General features: G+C 41.3%; 1 protein-coding gene across 1 annotated transcript in view; it reads left to right on the top strand.

The window, feature by feature from the left end:
- Nucleotides 1-22337, top strand: part of MANEAL (mannosidase endo-alpha like) — a 47631-nt gene extending 25294 nt beyond the window's left edge. The window contains exons 3-5 of the mRNA XM_063444502.1: nt 7748-7857; nt 12038-12114; nt 21409-22337. Coding sequence (XP_063300572.1) covers nt 7748-7857; nt 12038-12114; nt 21409-22045 — 824 coding nt within the window. The 3' untranslated portion in view covers nt 22046-22337. The remainder of the gene's footprint in view (nt 1-7747; nt 7858-12037; nt 12115-21408) is intronic.
- Nucleotides 22338-25973: the final 3636 nt, after the last annotated feature.

The raw sequence follows: 25973 nt of genomic DNA, 5'->3' as shown, positions 1-25973 counted from the left end.
CACACAAACTAAGTCTGTTCACATAGTTTTTCAAAGGGCCCATAGTCTTTTGGTAAGAGATTGGCCAGCAGGTCCCTCCAAGCACACGTGATGAGGCTCAGTTCATCACAACAAGTTATCAATGTTTTAGTCCACAAAGTTACAAAATGAAAGATATACTTCCCAACCCCCTGGGAGGCAGTGCTTGTAAGTCTATTGACTCTGTCTGTGTGATAATTAGCACTGGATACGCAACTGCACACATTTATTTATTTATAAAATATTTTACCAGGAAAGATACATTGAGATTTCTCTCATTTTCCAGTATGTCCTGGGTCCACAAAACATTGCATTGATACAATAGGGTACAATAAAATACAAAAAAAATATTAATACACAATATATACAAAATTTAACATAGAACAGGTAGGAAATATATAATCAACCATGACAAATGCATTCTGTTTTGAGGTTTATAGAGAGGGATCTCTTAAAGGACTTTAGGCCTGGGGAAGATTTGAAAGTGTGCGGGAGATCATTCCATAATTGCGGTGCTCTGTAGGAAAAGGAGGATAGGGTTTTTTGTTGTTTTGTGTGTTTAGGTAGACTAAATAAAGTGCTGGTACTGGATCGGAGGTTATAGGAGGGAGAACAGCCGGGGAGAGCATTCTGCTCAGGTAGGGTAGGAGCTTTCCAGAAAAGCTCTTAAACACAAGGCTGGAAAGATATGGCAAGTCCTGAAACTTACTAAACCTGAACAGTGACATACAATGCATCTGTATTTTGGTATGAAAACTGTCCCCTGATAGGCAGGGTATGTAGGCAAAGATTTCAGTACAACAAATAAGTCAAAGAAAAGGCTGCAGGGACAGTATCCTGGGACCTAAACAACTTTAAGCTGAAGTGGTTATGGTGTCAAGTGTCCCTTTAACTCATACATGCCTCATACCGTTAAAGCATGTTAATAAGTAAAATAAGAGTTGTGGATATTACCATATAGTTGGCGGTTACCTATTACCTATATGACATCACGTATGGTTATAGAAACCCCATGTATTTGTTCATTCCCCATGTGAAGAAAATTGACTTTATTTTGACATTTTCTTCTGTATTCATGGGTTTCCTCCATTTATTGTATGAATACTGGATATTAGTTCCGCAGTTTGAAACTACCGAACACCGACCACCCTCCTGGCTCGTTAAGTTCAAAAGAACCGTCGATTAAGTGTTCCCTGGGTGGCCGCTGTTCGTATAGCCGAACGCCACGTGGAAAAAAAACGGCGGCCATCTTGTTCGCACGAGGGGAGTCAGCGGGACTTGGTCGTCGAGTGTCTGGAACTAAAATCGGACACTCGACCTCACGAACCACTGCTGAAACTACCGAACGCCGGCTTCTCCCACTTACCGAACAACCAGAAGAGCGGCATTCGGTAGTTATGTTCGTGCAGACAAGGGGAACAATACTATGAGCCAGGAGGATCTATTTGGTATTTTGCTTCTTTTTCGCCTTTTTCCTAATTGACCGACCGCACACACTGAATTTGTGGAACTGTTTTGGGCAGGAGCCTCGTCTGTGGTCGGTAAAACATGACTTTTAAGAACCCCTGAACCGATCTGGGTGAAATTTGGATATGTTTGTCCCCCAGCTCGGGCTATCAGGGGATATGTATTTTGTGGGGATACCTTGTGGGGAAAGGGGTGTTCTAACTTTTGGGGAAAATGTGTGCCCTTTGCCTGGAGATAATTGATTTATTCCTTAACTTATCTCAATATCTCCCAGGCAGAGGGAAGGCGTGTATTAGTGCAAAACTGTATAATGATTGGTTAATGTATTTGTTTGCTGTGGGAGGTCCTCTTGCAGGAGGATTTCTCATAAAAGCCAGCCTGTTTTCAATAAAGATCATTCCTTTTACACCCTTCATGAAGTCTAGGCTCATGTTTGGGGAATATTCTATTTGCTGGGGAGACTCGTCTTGGCAGCTGCATTCATCTCTACTATTCCTCTACTCCCTGCTGTAGCTATAATCACTTAGGCTCAGCTGTTGGGAAAGGAATAGAAGACCGCAGTACCATCACCACTGCAGGTCTTAACAACTGGTGGCAAGCGACGGGATTGATTGGAACACAGAAAGACAACTGGTGAATGGCCCAACAGTACGAGAAACTAAAAAGGACTACGCTAAAGGATCTACTGGAAGCCCGAGGTCAGGTGGCAAGCAACAAAAAGAGAGCTACCCTCATAGCAGAACTGATGGAGGGCGACCAAACCAGCAGCATGGCGAATTTCAGCCAGGAGGAAGCAGAATTCCAACAGAAGGTGATGTGGAGGCTAAATCTATATGGGCCAAATCCCACACCTGAGATGGTGACGCAAGTCCTGGCACAAGTGAACGCAGAACGCAGAGCACAACAGGCGAGCTTGAACCAAGGAGACACCGCTTCCTTAAATGGATCTATAAATGGAGGACAGCGGAGAAAAATTAATTATGCTGCGTTTAAAAGTTTTTCAGACGGAGAGATGGAAATTGACGCATATTTGCAGGATTTTGAGCGTCAATGCGCTTTGGGGGGTCTGGAATCGGAGCAATGGGCAGCGATTTTAAGCCGCAAACTCACAGGCCGAGCTGCAGAGGCATACCGAGCAGTTCCTGATACAGCCATACATGACTACGCCAGGGTAAAGGACATTCTGCTAGCCAGGTATGCCGTGACCCCAGAGACTTACAGGAAAACATTTCTGGCATTACAGAAAGGGGGACGAGACTCCTACACCGAATGGGCCTTTAGGATGTATCGGGCAGCCCAAAACTGGATACAGGGCTGCCAGGCCACAACGCTGGAGGAGGTGCTGCAACTCCTCTTGCTCAAACAATTATTTGATCACACACCTGCAGACACCAGGGACTGGGTCAGGGACAGGAAGCCGACCACAGTCAAGGAAGCGGCCAAGCTAGCAGATGAGCATCATGGTAAGGTCCAGCGCTCCAACGCCAGGTCCTGTGGCCAACCCCAGACCAAACACGGTACCACCCACGACACAGCCTAGTTTTACCCGGAGACCACCATTGGTATGTCACCAGTGCAATCAGCCAGGGCACTACAAAATACATTGCCCTCAGCGGAGCATAAACCGCTTGGAGCGGCCACCACTACCACCGTGGGCTGCCGCTCACCACTATCAGCATGCACCTTTGGAAGAGCACACTCCAGATTCAGAACAATGCGCCGTGCTACATGAGGTGGATCTAGCCCAAGCAGAGGCAGACAACCGGGTGCACCACAGACAGTGGGTCACCATAGACGGAAAAGAGGCAGAGGCGCTACAAGACTCTGGGGCCACCCTTACTTTGGTGCAGCCGCACACCGTATCTGCAAAGGCCCGCACCAACAGGACTGTAGCAGTACGAGTGGCAGGAGGTGCCATCCACAAGTTACCCACAGCCCGGGTACAGTTAAATTGGGGCAGTGGAGCAAAGCCGATGGAGGTTGGCATTATGTCTGGACTACCTGCGGAAGTTTTATTGGGGAATGATTTGGGGTGCCTGACTTCGCAGCTGGTTCAATCCGATCCCACTGGAGCCTGCACCGTGACTACCAGGGCGCAAGCCCGCCAAGCTGGACCGACACACTCCAAGGAACCACAGGTAGGAACCGAAATTCCCGTAGTATGCCCTACCCCTATCCCCTTCTGGGGCACTCCCCAAGACTTTGGCCAAGCACAGCAGTCAGATCCCACCCTAGCAGGTTACAGGAGGGTACTAGGTACCCCTAAGGAAGGTAATGCCCACGAGAGCTTCCACTGGGACAAGGGGTTGCTGTATAGGGTCACAGGGGGAGTGGGAAAAGGGACAGCCCAAGTTATAAAAAGACAGTTGGTAGTACCTCGGAAATACAGGACATCTGGGTATCAAGAAGACTAAGGACCGCCTAACCCAGACGTTCTTCTGGCCAGGGATATCAAAAGATTTGCAGTCCTACTGCAGGACATGTGACACATGTCAAAGGATAGGGAAAAGGGGGGATCATCCTAAGGCCAAGCTACGATCCCTACCTATAATAGAAGAGCCATTCTACAGAGTGGCAGTAGACCTAGTAGGGCCTCTCAGCAAACCCAGCTCCTCCAGTAAGCGCTACATCCTCACGGTGCCTGAGGTACCCTGAGGCTGTGGCACTCTCCAACATTGAGGCGGAGACAGTAGCAGAGGCTCTAGTCAGGATCTTTTCCTGAGTAGGGTTTCCCCGGGAAATACTTTCAGACCAGGGAACCCAGTTTACGGCAACTGTAACTCAACAGTTGTGGCAGAGCTGTGGGGTAAAACCATTATTTAGCTCCCCCTACCACCCCCAGACTAACGATCTCTGTGAACGGTTTAATGGCACGCTTAAACAAATGCTCACAGCGTTCACAGAGTCCTACGGTCAATAGGAGAAATTTCTACCTCATCTCCTGTTTGCTTACCGGGAAGTGCCTCAGGCGTCCACTGGGTTCTCCCCCTTCGAACTCCTATACGGGAGAAAAGTCCGGGGACCCCTGGACCTCATACGGGAGCACTGGGAGGGCAACACAGGAGAGGAAGAAGTCCCCGTTCTGCCATACGTGCTGGAGTTCCGGGACCGCTTGCAGGCCCTAACCGAGTCAGTTCGGGAGAACCTGCAGGCGGCCCAGAAACGCCAGAAACAATGGTATGACCGGGGGGCAAGAGATAGGAACCTGGAAGTAGGGCAAAAAGTACTAGCCCTCAGACCTTACAAAAAGGACAAGCTCCAGGCAGCTTGGCAGGGGCTATTTAAAGTGGTAGAAAGAATTAGCGACACCACCTATATTGTAGCCAAATGTTCAGATGAAAGGATCAGACGAGCTTTTCATGTTAACATGTTGAAACCATACCACGAGCGCTCTGAGGACGTGGCCGCTATATGTGCTCCGTCCACGGATGATAGTGAGGGGCTCCCCTTACCCGACCTGCTGGCAGCTAACCAAGGGACCTTAGAACAGGTCGGGTTGGGGGAGAAACTAGACCCCACTCAGCAGGCAGACGCTTAACACCTGCTGCAGGAATACAGTGGGCTGTTCTCAGTTCTACCCGGGTACACCTCCGCCGCAGTGCACCGGGTAGAAACACAGGGGGAGACCCCCTTGAGGCAGCAGCCATACCGTATTCCGTCAGCAGTACGAACTAGCATGTGGAAGGAAATCCAAGAAATGCTAGAATTAGGGATTATTGAGGCTTCCCAAAGTCCCTGGGCGTCACCGGTGGTTCTAGTACCGAAGCGAGGCGGTACGACTCGCTTCTGTATTGATTACCGGAAACTGAACGACCGGACGATCACGGATGCCTACCCTATGCCACGGATCGACGAATTGCTCGATCGCATGGCCATCGGGCACTTCCTAACTACCTTGAACCTGTGCAAAGGATATTGGCAAATTCCGCTAGACCCGGCCGCCATCCGTAAGTCGGCATTCGTCACCCCATTCGTGCTATACCAATTTCGGGTTATGCCGTTTGGGATGAAGAATGCCCCAGCTACGTTTCAAAGTATGGCGGACCGACTTCTGGAAGGAATGCAGGACTTCGCATGTGCCTATTTGGATGACATTGCCAACTACAGTGGCACATGGGAAGCTCACCTGTTGCACTTGACCTCGGTATTTAGTAAGTTACAAGAAGCCGGCCTTACCCTTAAACCCGAGAAATGCCATGTGGGTATGGCAGAGGTCCAGTACTTAGGGCATAGAGTAGGGTCTGGTAAGCAGCGACCCGAGCCAGCCAAGGTAGATGCCATAGCCAGTTGGCCCCAGCCCCGCACTAAGAAGCAGGTATTGGCCTTCCTAGGCACAGCAGGGTATTACCGCAAGTTCGTCCCTGAGTATAGCACCCTAGCGAAACCTCTCACTGATCTAACCAAAAAGTCCCTACCCAAGCAGGTAACGTGGTCCCCGGAGTGTGCAACAGCGTTTCAGAGCCTTAAAACAGCTTTAAGTGAAGCTCCAGTATTGGCGGCCCCACACCCTAATAAGACATTTCTCATTCATACAGATGCCTCTATGTTTGGGCTGGGAGCCGTGCTGAGCCAAGTGGGGGAAGATGGCATGGCCTGGCTTGGTCGTCGAATGTCTGGAACTAAAATCGGACACTCGACCTCACGAACCACCGCTGAAACTACAGAACGCCGGCTTCTCCCACTTACCAAACAGCCAGAAGAGCGGCATTTGGTAGTTATGTTTGTGCAGACAAGGGGATCAATCGCTACAATGAGCCAGGAGGATCTATTCGGTATTTTGCTCATTTTTCGCCTTTTTCCTAATTGACCGACCGCACACGCTGAATTTGTGGAACTGTTTTGGGCAGGAGCCTCGTGTGTGGTCGGTAAAACATGACTTCCACAATTTTTAAGAACCCCTGAACCGATCTGGGTGAAATTTGGATATGTTTGTCCCCCAGGTCGGGGCTATCAGGGGATATGTATTTTGTGGGGATACCTTGTGGGGAAAGGGGTGTTCTAACTTTTGGGGAAAATGTGTGCCTGCAGATAATTGATTTATTCCTTAACTTATCTCAATATCTCCCAGGCAGAGGGAAGGCGTATATTAGTGCAAAACTGTATAATGATTGATTAATGTATTTGTTTGCTGTGGGAGGTCCTCTTGCAGGAGGATTTCTCATAAAAGCCAGCCTGTTTTCAATAAAGATCATTCCTGTTACACCCTTCATGAAGTCTAGGCTCATGTTTGGGGAATATTCTATTTGCTGGGGAGAATCGTATTGGCAGCTGCATTCATCTCTACTATTCATCTACTCCCTGCTGTAGCTATAATCACTTAGGCTCAGCTGTTGGGAAAGGAATAGAAGACTGCAGTACCATAACCACTGCAGGTCTTAACACCCCATTATTAGAAAGATACAACAATAGACTTATTCTACTAGATATCAAATCTTTTAAATAATGATATAAAGTATGCAAAGTGTATTTCATGGAAATTTTCTACTGAGCAGTGTCATTCCATTAAGATTTAGTGTTTTATTACCAAATGCTGTTTAGTCAATATGGGTGTCATTCTCTGCTTATCCATGAGAACTGAAATTGTATTCACGTCTACACTGTCCTGGAGTAATAATATTCTGATATTAACCTACAGAAGAGCTATATAACCACAGATGGCACTCCTCTGCATAAGGTAAACTTATCTGAGGACAAGGGGGTGCTGTCACCTAAATGGCTATTTAGACCTATAGTGTCCAGAATACTTGTTTGTATTCCTGACACTATAGTGTTCCTTTAATTACAGAAAATAATAATCGATACTGGTATATACATTTGACACAAGTTGCAAGATTGCTTTTGAAAAATAGACACAAGGAAAGTAAGAAGCTATTTATTACACCTAGAATAGTACTAGTGATCCACTAAAATACGTCAATAAATACCTCCTGCTTGCTTAATGCCTGGTACGTTACACAACAAGTTGTGGGAATTTACATATTTCTTGCATGTCCTACAAATTATGGCGAATTAAAACCTGAATGGCTAAAATAGCAGCGCAGTAAACCATCTCTAACTCTTCAATCTCGTTAGCCTTAATTTTGTCATTCAGATTTAATTTCACTATAATGTGTATTTTAGTGAATTTGTTCTATAGTATAAATCCTACAGATGATATGTGACTGTGTTCAATCATCAGCATCTTTTTTTTTTTTTTTTTTACTTTGAAACCCAATGTCTGGTATAAAGTGTACTGTAATAACTCTGAATGCTTCCTTTGCAGGAGTGCTTGTGCTGTCATGGTATCCCCCAGGCACTGCAGATGAAAATGGAGAAGCAGTGGAAGATTTAGTGCCCCTTATCCTGAATGCTGCCCTTAGATACAACATCAAGGTAACAAGAGTGTAAATATTTAACTTTAGTAATCATCCTTGAAATTTTGCATTATTTTTCAAATGCTGACAATATATCTGGAAATGTATTTTCTCAAGCCTTTTATTCAAACTACTTGTGAAAAAAATAATAGGCTGTTGTTACCTGTCAATCTTCATAGGCCTCCCCTTTCAGATTGTTTAGTTTTTAACTTCAAATTCTTGAAGGCATAAAAAAATCTAGAAAGGACTACGTGAATGTAGTGTAGCAGTGGTTCTGCGTTAAAACAGTCGCTGGAAGAAAGGGCAGATATTGAAATGAAAGTCATCTTTGACCCTTTGCTGCATATGAAGGAGAGTAACCAATACACCGTGCCACAAATTGGCAATGCACACATGCACTTGAGAAGGAATTTATAGGTTTCAGGCATGAATTCTGTTAGGGGATGTTCTACATCATTTTAGTAGGATCTCTTTTCAGTTCCTGGATCAGGCAACATAGCAGCTGCGAGCTGAGTAGCCAATTGCAGTGCATGGGTGAGATTGAATTCGTAATAGGGCAGGGATTTGGAAAGGCTGCTTCTACGTCCTTCTTTTATCCTGGGAAATGACTAGTCCAATGCTTTTTAAAGAGAAGCACTGGGGACCCATAATAAGATAACAGATATATTTATATTAACCCCTTAAGACCGCAGCCAAATGTACAAGTTGTGAACGAAACAAAATGTAAACAAAACCTGGCATTTACGCTATATGTCTGTCCAACCGTAATTCACCTCTTTCATATTAAATGCACCCCCCCTTATTATATATCATTTTATTCAGGGGAAACAGGGCTTTCATTTAATATCAAATATTTAGCTATGAAACATAATTTAATATGAAATTTACTGCAATAAAATACACATATTTGTATTCAGCAAAGTCTCACGTGTAAAACAGTACCCCCTATGTACAGGTTTTATGGTGTTTTGGGAAGTTACAGGGTCAAATATAGCGTGTTACATTTGAAATTGAAATTCGCCAGATTGGTTACGTTGCCTTTGAGACTGTATAGTAGCCCAAGAAATAAATTTACATCCATAATGGCATACCATTTGCAATAGTAGACGACCCAAGGTATTGCAAATGGGGTATGTCCAGTCTTTTTTAGTAGCCATTTGGTCACAAACACTGGCCAAAGTTAGCGTTAGTATTTGTTTGTGTGTGAAAAATGCAAAAAACGCCAATTTTGGCCAGTGTTTGTGACTAAGTGGCTACTAAAAAAGACTGGACATACCCCATTTGCAATACCTTGGGTTGTCTACTATTGCAAATAGTATGCCATCATAGGGGTAATTTTCATTCTTGGGCTACCATAGGGTCATAAAGGCAACGTAAGCAATCTGGCGAATTTTAATGTGAAAAAAAATGAAACACAAGCCTTATATTTGACGCTGTAATTTTTGAAAACACCATAAAACCTGTACATGAGGGGTACTGTTGTACTCGGGAGACTTCGCTGAACACAAATATTTGTGTTTCAAAACAGTAAAAAGTATTGCAGCAATAATATCGTCCGTGTAAGTGCTGTTTGTGCGTGAAAAATGCACAAAACGTCACTTTTACTGGCGATATCATCGTTGTAATACATTTTACTGTTTTGAAACACTAATATTTGTGTTCAGCGAAGTCTCCCGAGTAAAACAGTACCCCCCCATGTACAGGTTTTATAGTGTCTTGGAAAGTTATAGGGTTAAATATAGTGCTAGCAAATTAAATTCCCTATACTTTCGGCATGGGTTGTCAGGCAGGTCCTGCTAATTGTAATTAATTAGGATACCTAATTATGTAAAATGATTACATAAATATATGTGTACAATTAATATATGTATATATATATACATATGTGTATATATACGTATATATATATAATTTTTTTTTATATTTTTATTTATATATAGGTATATATATAGTGATATATACGTATATATTTATGTATATAGATATATATATTATTTCGTTCTACGTGTATTTTGATATAAATATATATATATTAATATCACAATACAGTTAGAACGAAATAAAACATCTATATATTTTTTTATATATTTTTTTTATTTTTTTTTACGTATTTACATATTTTTTTATATTATATATAAATATATATATATAACAATAATTATATATATATTTAATCAGTATCAGTCTACGTGTAATTTGATATTAATATATATATATATATATAATTATATATATATTAATAGTAATGGGTCTATGGGTCTATGGGTCTACCGTTAGATTATTCATATTTATTTCTATATTAATTTAGCTTTGTATATTGATTAAGGGGAATTCCCGTTATACTGTATAGACCAAACAGTCGTTAGTTTGTAATTTAGTTAAGTATTTATGATGTATAGTTGTGGCTGTCTAATACATACTCTGAAGTCCTTACTACAATGTATTTATATGTAGATCTGCAACCGCTTGGCACTTGGAACTCCAACACAGAAATGTAGCCACCTTAAGTTATTGTTTAATTTATCACTTTGTTTAAACCTTGATTAACAAGTTAGCTTAAATACCTAAGTAGAAACTTAATATACTCCGATATGCTACGGTGGCTTTGATATCTCCTATCCTTGTATTTTAATATGTTTGCGAGAGCAGATTATTTACCACTTGGCCGTAATCACACTCACTTACTGGCCCTACCAATAGGCACTTAAGGGGTTAATCTCTATCTTATATTCAGGCATTGCATTCACGTCTACACAGCCTCTCTTTCATATAACCCACTCTCCAATCAGATCACACGTATGGTATATTTAAATCACTTCTTTTCCCGCCTTTCATTGTCTTGAAAAAAGTCCTACGGGGACTGAAACGTCGACTTATATGTCTTTGAAATTTGGCACAATAAATTGTTTATATTTTTTTACGAAGACCTTTTGAGTGCACTCTTTCCATTTGTATATATTAATAGTAAAATACACCTAGACAGTGTATGTGTGTGTGTGTGTATATGTGTATATATATACTTAGATCATATATATATATATATATATATATATATATATATATATATATATATGATCTAAGTGATCATATATATATATATATATATATATATATATATGATCTAAGTATATATATATATTTTTTTTTTTACACTTATTTAACTTATTTTAATTTTATTTACAGCCAGCAGGGGGACTAACTGTCATTACAGTTAGTCCCCCTGCTGGCATTGCTGCAGCCAGCTATCCCAGCTATCCCAGCCAAATGGCCCGGGGGGGCTGAAGAGGACGGAGGTGCCGCGGGGGGCTCCCTGGGAGTCCCCCCAACCGCGATCGCCGGCGACCGGGTAAGTAACAAAAAACCGGAGGGCTTACTATTACGTCCTGCGGCGTTTAGAGCCGCTTTAAAAAGGACATAATAGTACGCCCTCCGGTCTTAAGGGGTTAATTAAATATTATACAAATTATATGAAAAACAAAATACAATAACTTCACAGTATAAAGGTTCTTTCTTCATGGGAACTGTTTCCAACTTTTGATGAGCATGGAGATAGATGCTGAACGTCAGTGCTGCACATTGTGCAGCACTGACACAGGAAGCATCTCTAGTGGTCATCTCAGTGACTGCCACTGGAGGTGTCCCTAGGTAGTAATTCTCTGAAAAGGCAGTGTTTACATTGAAATGCCTGAATTTCCTAACTATACTCACCAAAACAATAAGCTGTAGTTGTTCTGGTAACTATAGTGACCCTTTAAGCACTTGAGCAAGCTGAAGTGCTTTAGGTGTGTGGAGTGTCTTTCAAATTTGAAATGGATTTGGTGCTAAGACTGTGCATTTAAGAACAAAAGAAACAGAGATGTGTGAAAAGTTACACTTCATGGACTGGAGTCTTTTTTCAAGCTGTGACTTCGATTTAATATTTTTGGACAAGCTTTCCAATTGAGTTAATATTTTGGATAAACCTTTAAAATCATGGGGGTGTGAAACAATATTTAAATTTTCTAATATGTTGATATTTTTTTGGATATATTGATATTTTATAGATATTTTTTGCTATTTTAATATGTTGAAAAAAAAAATTTAAAACGTTTACCCAAACAAATCCAATCATTTGTAACGCATATGCAACAATATTAAATCAAGACCTATGTTACTATGTATTGAAGCAAATGTTGTTCTTTTTCTTGTTTACATGGCAGGTAGCATTTCATATACAGCCATACAAAGGACGTGATGATCGCACACTGCACGATAATATCAAATACATTATTGACAAGTAAGTTATCCATGTGCTCATTTTCCTACCTGTTCATGAAATTCACTTGGGCATTGGCATTGGCATGTTAAAACCTTTAGGAGTCCTTGGAGGTATTACAGGTTATATATATATATATATATATATATATATATATATAAATGAAGTGTAAAAATATTAATATTATTGTACCCAGGGTTCCAAATTTCCACTCAACCCCAAACGATTCAAAATCTAGCCATGACAAGTAGTTTCACGCCTGGTGAGTAGTATGTGCCACGGAGTTCAGGCTTGCAGTGGTGAGTAACTTGGTCCTGGCTAGTAGTGTTGGATTTGACATTTTAAATGTTTACTATGCCTAAGTTTTACTTTGTAATTTATATTACAAAGTAAAACTTTAATAAGCTTTAATACTGTAGATTCCGCAGAATTTTGACATTGAGGTATAGATAAAATAAAGCATAGTCAAGAAACAAAATACATTCATGCAATATATTCGTAACAGTGAGAAATATAAAAAAAAGATTAACCCCTTAAGGACACAACTTCTGGAATAAAAAAGAAACATGACGGAATATTTCCATCATGTGTCCTTAAGGGGTTAATAAGTACTCGAAAAATGTGAATTTAAAGTAGATCTGTTACCTTATATATTTAACCAAATCAGATTAAAACACTAAACCCAAAAGATAATTTTCATGTAACAATAGTAGATTTAGCTGTAATTTTCCATGAAAAATCCAAATGTGTTGAGGTGGCGACAGAGGATTGTATTGTAGATTTCAAACTTTAAGTGGCAACTGTTTGCTTTTTTTATTTTTAAAATAGGCTGCTGTTCAGATGTGATGTTAGCAGCCATTTCTATTTTAACAGATGAGTTGACCATCTTTCTTGTTAGATGAATGGCAGAATTGAAAGTTGTTAGCTGTTAGCTATGTCCTATTCACTGGTGATACTTGAAATAATTTTTTCTCATTCAAAAAATGAAAAGGTTGACATTTCAAGGGTTACAATACAACTTAAAGGGATCTCTCACTTTCCAGGATTAATTTTTTTTTTTTTTTTTTAAAGGTTCAATGTTATATTTGCTTATCGACTTACTATGTGTAACAAATCTATATTTGTGAGGTCTGCTAAATAAAATTAAAGGGACACTATAGTCACCAAAATAATGAGCTTAATTAAGCAGTTTTGCTGTATAGAGCATGGTCCTGCAGTCTTACTGTTCAAATCATTGACATTTAGGAGTTAAATCACTTTGCTTATATAACTCTAGTAACACCTCCCAGCATGCAACGTACACAACCTTCCTAAACCCTTCCTGTAAAGAGAGATCTAATCTTTACACATCCTTTATTGCAAATTCGGTTTAATCTAGACTTTCTTATCTCCCACTAAGTTAATAGCTTGCTAGACCCTGCAGGAGCCTCCTGTGTGTTATTAAAGTTCAATTTACAGTGCAGGAGGGAAAAACATTTAAGTACGTTAAATCTGATTGAAAATTAAACAATTTTGTTTTCAATGGAGGCTGTGTAAGTTACAACCATGGGAGGTGTGGTTAGGGCGGCATGGACCAAAACAAAAGTTATTTAACTCCTAAATGGCAGTAAATTGAGCAGTGAAACCGCAGGGGCACGATCTACACAACAAAACCGGTTCATTAAGCTTAATTTGTTATGGTTACTATAGTGTGCCTTTAAATGTACAAGTCCACACTGATGTACTCTATCCCTGCCATTTAAAAAAAAAAAAAAAATAATAATAATAATCACAAACAGTCTGCATGGACACTTTCCCATGACTTGTATCAAATACCTTCATGCTGGCAGACATAATCGGTGGCCAGGAGTGAACATAGTAAATGGAGAAGGACCGTTTTATTCACTGCACAGAAATCATCTACTAAACATCAAACTGTGGTGAATTAAAAACCAAATTTAAAGGACACTAAAGTCACACACTCCATGTCAGTTAAGTAGCCTAAATGCACTGGTCCTGTCATTTTTATGTAATTTCTTTTTTCAATTCTTTATTTTGTAGTGCAAAATATTTTCAAACAAGCATGTGCTGCCATATCTGAATTATCAAGAATTGATGTATCGTACATGGTGTAACGTTCGCTTGGCGCAGAAAGACATTGCATATTTTTCAATAAGGATAAACATGAACAGTAAACTGTTTGGTTAGTCACATCTACAAAGTGGAGTAGTCCCAGCGGAACCGAAAGGTTCTGGTCAAGTGCGAGGGTTCGTGGTCTGGGTTTATCTGTGTTTTGCTTGTGCAACTATGTAGCCTGTGTGATGGAATTTAGTATCTACTAAGTAACAAGCTAGTTATGGTGGAGCGAATGCTGGGCAGGCAGGGTAGGGTTCGACAAGCCAAGGGTTTCCAGGAAGCTGGTGGCTTCATTCATTGAGGTGAGGACGTGTGGTGTCCCTGCATGGGTAACTCACAAGGAGCCTCCTGTTCCCCACCTGTACGCTATGCCGGCTGCACGTAGCTGTGTGGTAGCCGGGCCGTATGACTTACTCCATAGTAGAGTGGCCCTCGAAAAGTCCTAATAAAAAGTTAGCTCTGCGTCCATATCATGGCCCTTAAGCGCGGCCATGCTATGGAGCTTGACTTGGACTGTATGTAACACATAGTAGAATGACGTCTCGTGCTGCAGGGGACTTAAGGTGTGTGTAGGTCAGGAGGCGGTAGATTCCATCTATTGCGATTGTCTTTGCAGCTGTGTGGGGGAGTATAGTGATCAGGAGGCGCCTGGGGTAGTGCGGCAACTCCTCTACAGAGATAGCGGTGGGGATTCCCTTGATTGTAATGTGTGTGCGCCTTTGCAGGTCCTCTATGGTTGCCATTTCGAGTGCCATGAGTTTCTGGTGTTGCTGGATATGTTGTACCTTTTCATCAAGTGATGTTAGGTTAGATTTGACCTCCACCACATCTATCTCCGTCGGCTTTCTCTCGATCAGTGACCGCTTGCACTTCTGCTAAGAGCTTGTGGATGTCGGCTAGCAGGTGTTTTAGATCTCCCTTGGTGGCTGCAGCCACGTCATCAGAGGATTCAAGCTTCTGTGGCTGTGTTGCACTTGTGGTCGGAGGGATCTCTGGTTTCTCCTGCTCTGGGAGCGTGGTCTGTTTCTTGCTCGTCACCCACAGTGTGGGTGTGGGCCTCGGTTGCGGGGGCCGCTGCAGCATCACGCCGATGTCTCTGCCATCGTTTTTTGAGATCTGTACCCCATGGCCGGCATATGAGCTGGAGTTGCGGTCGGTGAGGGGGATGAAGGGAGCCCCTCTCTCTCAGTTAGTTGCCGCAACAGGAATTCCTCGAGGTCCCGGATCATGGGAGTGAAGTAGGCCCCGGATTTGCATTTCCGCTTGAGTAGATTTTGGGCTTGAAAGAACGGCATCTATTGATGCAGCTAGCTAGCCATGCTGGTTCTGGCTGTGTGGGTCACCCTGGTCCGGTCATTTTAACCATTCAAGGTAAACCATTGCTGGTTTGCAGAAACTACAATGTTTACCATGAAGGGTTCAACACACTTTCATTGGCTGTTACACTGACAACCACTGGAGGAGCTTCTGCTCCAGCACCTGAGTAAACGTCTGTCATGTGACATTGCAGCTCCCATAGGAAAGCATTGACTTACTGTGATATGAAAATCATTGGGTTGGGCCTTTGCTGGAGGATAGAACGCCTCCTCCATGATGTTGTGAGGGGTGGAGAATTAAGCAGTTCAGAGGGAGTCTTGGTTTTGTAAAAAGCAAGCAAAATCCTATGTTTTATTATTTTTGTAAAACTTTCTTTTATTGAAGGCATATAAGATGGGGTACATAAGAAAAGCAGGGGAAATGTATGAGTGATTTTACAGCTTAGGTACATCATTTAGCAATTTTGAGTTACATTTCCAGATTAGCGATGCCTCATTTTTTTAAAATTTTTGTCGTTAAACTATATGTTGAAGATACAAGCTTTGGATCATAAGGTCCTGTTGATTAAAGGCACAATAAGTGGATAAACTGATTATTAATCAAGTTTAGGTAACATTGCCCTGAGTTGTGCAAGCTAATTGATTAGATGCATGCCTACTGAGTGTGTTAATAGATTTAAACAATATACTATACCAGAGGGTATCCTACATATATAGAAAATGAGAGGCGTACAGTCTCGTGTCTAGATATACTAAAACAGTTGTTTTGCTGGATGTGTATCATTGACTCAATGCAGAACTAACTGTATAACAAAACAAATAGATATAGGAGATAAACAGTGCTTAAGCTATGCAATTGGGTTTAACTCGGTCAGTGATTAAGAAAGCGCAACAGGTTGCATAGATGGTGGGCTGCGACAGAGGTAACCATTTAAAGCATAGCGTTGCGTTCTGTATAGAGGGGACCTAAAGAAATAAGGAAGGTGAGAGGAGAGAGTTAAACAGTGCGTCGTGTTCGCAAATCAGTCCCGCTCAGCCCTTGCCGGTTCGCGGCATGTTGTCATCAGGAGTGAGAGGGCAGAAGGTGTCGGAGCAGCAGTTGGGGGGAGAGGACCCCCTCCAGCCCCAGGCCCACATATAGGGTGGCATTGTCTGACCACTGGCTCAATGGCTCCGTGAGTTTGAGGCATACCCATATCGGGTGCAGATGGAGCCGGTGTCCTGTCGCCACCAGTGGTGGGCATTCCTTCTGCAGGGTGGTCGATGCTGTGGAGGCAGTTTCCTCCTGGCCCCCAGCCTGGGCAGGCTGCGTGCTTGCATGGTTAGCTTGGGGATAGTCGCTGTGTCCGGAGTGGGGTGCCTCTTCCCCCCGTTCCCCGCTGCATTTTTGCGGTCTGGCTGCCCTTTCGGTGGTACCTTTCTCTGTACTCCGTGGGCTCGGTTCAGTCCGTTCTTATCTGGGTGGGGTGGCTGATTTGCCGTCAGTGCTTGCAGCCTTTTTCCCAGCCTGTGCCAGAATCAGGCAATCGCTGTGATCCTCCATCTCATGTAGGTGTTTCAGCCCGTATGGTGTACTTGCCGCCGCCGCCATTTTGGGTACGCCATGTGCTCGGCTGCCCTGATGTTGCGGTTCCCCGACTTGTATGGTTGGCTTACGATTGCCATTCCATTCGCTTCATGTGGACCGAGATAACCCCCCTCGGTCCAGAAGGTGGAGGTGGGGGGGGGTACGAGGTGACCCTTTTGAGGTTTCCATGTCCAGGTCAGTCAGCCTGGGGAGTGGCCATCTCCCCGCTGCACGATCTCCGGTAGGCCTCAAGGCATTTTGTCGGGTCCCCGGGGTGTTACAGGCTTGGTATCGGTTGAGAGCCCCGGGTGTCCCCTTCATGCTAGGTTCTCTCCAGGGTGCGTTTGTGACGTTTTTTGAGGGGATTACCCCCGAAAAGGGCATAGTGTAGTGGGAGCTGAGGTTCAGCACAACCACTCTGCTTGGATGCTAGGCTCCGCCCCCTGTTTTAATATTTTATGGCACACACCGGGTTTGTATCTCTTTTCAAATATTTTTTATTAAAAGGTGGAATACATGAACAAAAAACAGTGTAGGGTTTGTATTTCTAACGCCTTAGTGTTTCTTTAAAGATGTAGCCTATATATAGAAACTTAGAATGTGACGGCAGATAAGAACCATTCGGCCCATCTAATCTGCCCAATTTTTTTTAAATACTTTCATTAGTTCCTGGCCTTATCTTATATCTAGGATAGCCTTATGCCTATCCCACGCATGCTTAAACTCCTGCACTGTGTTAACCTCAGCTGGAAGGCTATTCCATGCATCCACTACCCTCTCAGTAAAGTAATGCTTCCCTCTAATTTAAGACTTGTTGTGGTAGTTTTTCTTCTTTTAAATATAGTCTCCTCCTTTACTGTGTTGATTCCTTTTATGTATTTAAATGTTTCTATCATATCCCCCCTTTCCTCCAAGCTATACATGTTAAGTTCCTTTAACCTTTCCTTATACGTTGTATCCTGTAATCCATGATCCAGTTTAGAAGCCCTCCACTGAACTCTCTCTAAAGTATCCATACTGGAGATACGGTCTCCAGTACTGCGTATAATACTCCGAGTGAGGTCTCACCAGTGTTCTGTACAATGGCATCAGCACATCCCTCTTTCTACTGCTAATATCTCTCCCTATACAACCAAGCATTCTGCTAGCATTTCCTGCTGCTCTATTACATTGTCTAAGGAATAAGATACTGGTATGCTTGGTGCAATACACAGAATTGAGGGAGTTGGACGTGTGATGAGCTGCTCACACTGGATAAAAATAGGAATTCACCAAAACCTACTATAAAAATAGCAAGGATAACACCTTACTGAGTAAGGTGTATAGGATCCAGGAGCTAGCTTGTGTAAATGAGAGGAATATGATAGGTTGTCTGATAAAAAGTCTTATGGATGTGAGGAGTTAAGGATATGTAAGAAAATGTATGAAAATACATATATAGAAATTGATAGGGAATGGGTATACCTTATAATAAAATATTAAAGTTCAAGAAATATCCAAGTACAGATCCCTGAGGTACCCCACTGGTGACAAGCCCATGCTTCAAATATACTCCATTGACTACAACCCTCTGTTGCCTGTCACTCAGCCACTGCCTTACCCATTCAACAATATTGGAATCCAAACTTAAAGATTGCAGTTTATTGATAAGCCTTCTATGTGCAACAGTGTCAAAAGCCTTACTGAAATCTAGGTAAGCAATGTTTACTGCACCACCCTGATCTATTATTTAGTTACCCAATAAAAAAAATCAATAAGATTAGTTTGGCATGATCTCCCTGAAGTAAATCCATGTTGACTCTGATCTTGAAATCAATGTGTTTTTAGATGGTCAACAATCCTATCCTTTAACATGGTTTCCATTACTTTCCCCACTAAAGTAAGGCTTACTGGCCTATAGTTGCCCGACTCCTCCCTATTACCTTTCTTGTGAATGGGCACAACATATATTTAAAGAGAAAATGCAGTGTTTACATTACAGCCTATTGATAACTTCACTGGCCACTCAGATGGCTGTTAGAAATCCTTCCTGGGTCATGGTTGCCTAAAATGCATCCAAACATTCAGTATCTCCTCCCACTGCATGCAGACACTGAACTATTCTCATAGAGATTCATTGATTCAATTCATCTCTATGAGGAGATGCTGATTGGCCAGGGCTGTGTTTGAATCATACTGGCTCTGCCCCTGATCTGCCTCCTTCTCAGTCTCAGCCAATCCTATGGAGCAGCATTGTGATTGGATCAGGCTACCACTTCTGATGAGGTTAGCAGACTGCTTGTTTTTTTTTTTAGGCAAACAGCATGCAGATCTTCAGCTTCTGGCTTGAATACAGTAAGATTTTGCTATATTTATGGAGGCATGAGGGGCTCAGGGGGGCTAGATGGTGGTTTTAACACTATAGGGTCAGGAATACATGTTTGTGTTCCTGACCCTATAATGATCCTTTAAGTTGTGATTATAGCAGCGTTAGAAAAGGTTTTCAAGCAAGCATTTTTAAATATAATTTTGTTTTGCCTAAATCTTGCCTTTTGGTGTTTAATTCATTGCAGTTTGGCATATAGTGAATAAACCATAATGCTTCTTCTCCTGGGTTGTGTGTTTTCACAGGTTGTGCCAGAGATGAACTGCATTGTGATGTCCATTGCTAGATCTTTAAGTAGCATGCATTTAAAAGAAAAACAGCATCACATTATGAAAAAAAATAGGAGTGTAACAAATTAGAGGTGATTTTCAATGTTGTATTAACAGGTATACTTTGCAGAAAAGTAGCTGTTACCCTTAAAGGGACAATCTAGGCACCAGTGCAACTACAGCTTAATGCAGTGGGGTCCTGAGTCAAAGAGCCTGTGACAGCAGCCTCAGCAATGCAAACAATGCTTTTTCTGAGCAAATGTCAGACAGCCACTAGAGGAACTTCCTGGGTTCCGTCATGCAAAGATTGCAGAGCAAGCATTCAGCATCTCCACGTTCTGCATGGAAATGCTTATCAGAGATGCATAGAATCAATGCATCTTTATGAAGAGATGCCAATTGGTATAGCGCAGTGATTGCCACGCATCTGCACTAGCCTCCCACTGCTTCCCTATTGGGAAGCATTGGATTAGCGGAGATCATCAGTATTGATCACAGCCAACAGAGGCGATTCTGGGAAGACCGGAACTCTGGTGAGATTTATTGACCTGAAGCTGTCCCTTGTGGGCATGTCAGCTGCCAGGAGCCAATGTCAGGGCTGTAATTCTCATGCATGGGAGACTGCAGGTTCCTGCATAATAATATCTTTATTTCCCTACAGTCGCCACTGGTGATCGTTGGGGTAAAAGCCTTTGTCAAACATAATAAAAATACTGAGGCAAAGAAGGCACTACTTTGTCTCAGTATGTCTTTTGACTCGGTTGGAATTTCAATGAAATTCCAACACCGTCAATCTGAGTATTTGATAAAGATCTTACTTTTATGAAATACACTTTTTTTATATGTGGGTAACAGAGCCTATAAAATGAGATGCTCCATAGACATAAAGCACTTCAGCAAGCTGTGTGTAGCGTCTCCATTTCACTGAGTTTTAGTATTTATTGTTAAGAAATTTTACCGCCTTTTGAAGAAGACACATCAACTTCTAATCTGACCATAGAACTTTATGACAAATAAAAACAAAAAGATATATAGTTTTAATGGGCTATGCAATTAAACAAAAAAACAGAATACCTTGAGAATCTGTCCCAAGCCAATACTATCCTGCAGTCCCTCCTAATGATGAACAAAGTTTGGGCATTGTCCCACTATATGATTAACACTTATTATTAACAGCATCTGCTTTGATCTGGAAGGTGGTCACCAAGAATGAAGTTGCTGGAAAACAGTGGCATAGTCACATTTACCTTGTTTTCATGAGGATTTTCGTGATCCCCAACTTTTGAGACTTTTCTTTTTTTCTTAATAGAGGTACATTGGATAAGTTTAATAATACATAACAATAGAAAGGAAAAAAAAAAGTACAATATCCCATTTGAAAAGTATGTGGCAAGAGGCTAGTTATACTGTTATTCTTGAATCTTGTGTTTGAAGAAGCTCAATACACAAAGTAAACTGTATATGCAAAATAAAATTTAAAAAATGGCTAATTTCTGTTACTGTTTGATGCCTGGCTTAGAAGTGTGCTGTAAATTTGCAAGGGAGGATCAGTATTTCAAAGCAGTTTTCTATTATGCCTTATTGTACATTTTGTCAAAGCATTTTTACTACTAGAAATATGTAGTTTGTTCACCTGCATATTTGTAATGTGCAAACCTATTCACTACCTTCTCTTTCTTCTAGTTTTGGATCACATGCTGCTTTTTACAGATACAAAACAAGTACCAGCAAGACCCTGCCTCTTTTCTATATTTACGACTCCTACTTGACACCACCAGAGTCCTGGGCCAATCTTTTGACACTAACTGGCTCTCACTCCATCCGTAACACACCATATGATGCGATCTTCATAGGCCTTTTGGTGGAAGAGGGACATAAGCATGACATCCTTACAGCAGGTTATGATGGGATTTACACCTATTTTGCCTCCAATGGCTTTTCTTTTGGTTCCTCTCACCAGAACTGGAAATCGATCAAGAACTTTTGTGACACCAACAACCTCATGTTTATTCCAAGTGTTGGGCCAGGATATATAGACACAAGTATCCGACCATGGAATAACCATAACACCAGGAACAGAGTCAATGGTAAGTATTATGAGACAGCCCTTCAAGCTGCACTTACTGTCCGTCCAGAAATAGTATCTATCACCTCATTCAATGAATGGCATGAGGGGACCCAAATAGAGAAGGCTATGCCAAAGAAAACTGCCACTCGCCTCTATCTAGACTACCTTCCTCATCAACCTGACCTCTACCTGGTTCTTACAAGAAAATGGGCTGAACATTTCAACAAGGAGAAGGAGCAGTGGCTAATGTGAGTTTACAACATACCCGCATAGAAGAACATTCTACAACTAGGGTGGACAGTAACATTAAATACTATGTTCTTAATAAATTAATGATATTATGATAACTGCTGAGTGAGGTTTTTCAGAAAAGACAGTGATACAAGATATGTCACAGGAACAAAAACAACTTTCATTTTTTTGCCTTTTAAGTATTGTCCTAAAGTATGAAAAGAGAATGACTTGACCAACATCAGAAAATATGAACACGATCTATAAAACCTCTTTCTGTAATGATTTTTGAAACTTTGTTAAAACAATCCCTTATAATGTGTGAAGATAAATCCTAGCATTTTTTTTTTTTAATACCTGTAACAATGTTTGTATTCAAACTAGTGTTACTTTTTATGAAAACGTTCTTTTGCTGTATGCTTACAGTATGTGTATTAATGAGAAACAGATAAAAAGTAAACAGGACAGAATCACATTACTCTGTGATAAACAAGATCATGTTTGTTGGCTACTCACTTAACCAAAATGATTGGGAATTTACCAATGAATGGCAACTGTAAGGCCAAAAGTACAAAGTCGTATAACTTTTAAAATTGCTTCCTTATGTAGATGTCTATCATTTATAGAATATTCCCAGCTAAAATTGAGTTCTCGTCAACATTTAATGCCACGTATAGGCAGAATGGCACATTATGCAACTTATATTTAGTTGTCCCTTGCAGCCACCGCCATGACCATCCTGTGGATCTTCAACTCCTGGCACTTCATGTGCCAGAAGCCCAAGGCAGCCCTGTACTCTAATGCATGTGAGTACAACACTGATGTCTATGGAGGATCCCGCTGGAGCCTTCACAGACCATGCCTTTCTTCTCACAGCCATCACTAGTTACAATTATGGGAAATTACAAAATGTGACTGCTTTGTCAAGCACAGAAAAAAAAATGCATAAGACAGTCCTACACAGTGTGAATATTTCATAAAAAAATGTATTTTCTTATTTTAGAGGATAGGGGGCAATAATAGCTAAAAAGCATGCTAACTTTGAAAAATAAATATAAATTCAACAAAGGTTTTAAGTTGATTAGCAATAAGAGTTCAATATTGAACATAGTGCAGACTCTTGGTCCACGTTACAGCCAAGTGATCAGACAACTGTTATGAGCTTTTAAGCATGCACCTGGTGCTTAATTACCAGTTAGCAGTGTGTGTCTGCTATCAACAAGGTTTGCCAATTGCGCTTTCTTAAGAGGAACCCAACAGTCAATGCCTAAACTGCAGGTGTGTGGTGTGTGTGGTGTGTGTGTGTGTGGGGGGGGGGGGTGTGGTGTGGTTGGTGTGTGTGTGTGTGGGGGGGGGTGTGGTGTGGTGTGTGTGTGTGGGGGGTGTGGTTGGTGTGTGTGGTGTGGTGTGGTGTGGTGTGGTGTGTGTGAAGAATCAACGTTTCAGTCTGCCATTTGCAGACTTTCATCAGGACTAATACATGCAAGACTGGTACACACATATATACAGAAGTAAAAACAAGCAATTAACTTACCCACCACCGGAATAAACTCCCACTCCCTGTCTGTCCGGTCCAAAAAACGCGCGGGTTCCGCCGGTCATGTGTGTGTGACGTCATCACGTGGCGTCGGCGTCATTACCGCGTCACGTGATCGCCCGGAATACAGCTTCATTGGGAGGCTGTTGCTATGCGGCCAAAGTGTCCATAGCAACTAAAATAAACATAAACACAGCTCGAGGGACATTTGCATAATATGTATATTGGGTATAACCCAAACAGTCTGCCCAATCTAATTCATTATCAAATATGTGATACACATATAGCCCTTGATAAAATATATACATAAAGTACCAAGTGTAAAGGCAGAAAAGGCTTATCAATAAATTTAACGACCAAGCAAAGCAGGCATGTAAATCAAACCAGAGAGGAACTGGAAGCCAAGAAAAATAAAATAAAAATACATAATAATAATGATAACATGCATGAGCTCCAGAAGAATATGTCACATGCACTACATCTAAGCATTGCAGGGTAGTTAATGACACTGGCTGTCATACATCAAACACCTATGTGTCTATATCCAAATATGGATAATGGGTTGTAATATATTTGGATATAGACACATAGGTGTTTGATGTATGACAGCCAGTGTCATTAACTACCCTGCAATGCTTAGATGTAGTGCATGTGACATATTCTTCTGTATTCCGGGCGATCACGTGACGCGGTAATGACGCCGACGCCACGTGATGACGTCACGCACGCGTGACCGACGGCGGAACCCGCGCGTTTTTCGGACCGGACAGACAGGGAGTTTATTCCGGTGGTGGGTAAGTTAATTGCTTGTTTTTACTTCTGTATATATGTGTGTACCAGTCTTGCATGTATTAGTCCTGATGAAAGTCTGCAAATGGCAGACTGAAACGTCGATTCTTTTATTTTACTAATTATTAAAAGTTAAATCTTAAATTGGAGTCCTGGGAGTGCTATCATTTTCAACCTTTCTACATTTTGGCTTGACAAGCACCGGGCAAGTATTTCCACTATATGGAGTGCAAGATTATATATATAAAAATTCCTACAAAGGCAATAGTGTCAGGAATAATCACAGAAAATGCCACACAGACATACAGCAAAATGGTTACAAGTTGAAGACGGGGTTCATAGTTATCAAATGCCACACAAGTATAAGCCTCTAAAGTTGGCATAAAACGGAGTCAGTAACGGATAGAGTCAACAAAAAACAATATACCATGGAATTACTGACAGTGCAAAATACAAAGACGTGTTTACGGAATAAAAACAAAAAAAACTGCACAATACTAGTAAGGACTGACAACTGTTTTCAGATCTTTGAGTGGTCTGCCAACTACTTATGCTGTATTAGCAAATTTTTAAGTCCCCCCCATTTTTTTTGTTTTTCCTATAAAATTGCCTTATCAATATAATATATTAAAAAGTGGGGACCGTAGAGCATAGAGTGCACCTTGGTTTATGAAAACAGACAATTCATTGTTCCATATATATTTAAACACACCACGTTGTAAACAACACTGACATTGCAACAGCTTTCTGAAAAAGAAAAGAGAGCATCTCAAAGAATAGAAATGAGAGCATCTCAATGAATGGTTCTTTTATTTGCCTTTGACTTAAGGGCCCAAGCACATGATAGCTTGGCAGTAGAACACAAACAAAAACAGCCACGACAAGAGAGGATTATTGAAAATGTTGATTTGTGACAGCATCTCGAAAGTAACAAATCACAGACTCTGCCATTTTCTTCCCATCATTATAATTATTGGTATTTATATAGCTTATTCCGCAGCGCTTTAAATCATGTACTTTTATATGTGAATATATGTATGGGGAGAGAGATAAAATGGTTATATGATTTCACTACACAGGTATATTTTTAAAAAAATGTATTTTATTCTGTATTCAGTTTTTACAGGGACAACATGTATAAAATTTTGTCCAGAAACTCAAAAATGAACATAAATAAGAAGAATAAAATGAAATGTTGAATATTCACATACAACTTGTGAAAACATACAGAATGTCAGGATGCAGTTTTCTGTCTGCTCAGTATGCATCTGCAGGCTGGATTTCCATCCTAAGCCCATATCTAGTTGTTTTCCTATCAAACGAATGTGATCCATAATTTACAAAATGCAAGGATGCCAAAGGTTGTGCTTGACAAGTCTTGAATCCAGACAAGTAACGGTAGCAGGGCAGAATGGAAATTGCAAAGTGATACACAACTGTATGCACCTAAAAGGGTTATACTATTTGCTTCTCATACACCAGAGTACAGCACTTTAAATCTTGTATATTAACTTAAATTACTGGCATGCATGGTTACCAGAGTGAATAAAAATGCCATGCACATTAACTATTTAGAACATACATATTCTGTCCTCGTTGGTTAATTTCCTATTTTGCCCCATT

The sequence above is a fragment of the Pelobates fuscus genome, chromosome 1, assembly GCF_036172605.1.
Source record: "Pelobates fuscus isolate aPelFus1 chromosome 1, aPelFus1.pri, whole genome shotgun sequence".
NCBI classification, from domain to species: domain Eukaryota; kingdom Metazoa; phylum Chordata; class Amphibia; order Anura; family Pelobatidae; genus Pelobates; species Pelobates fuscus.
The sequence above is the reverse complement of the archived record's forward strand: the minus strand, read 5'-3'. Positions and strand labels throughout refer to the sequence as shown.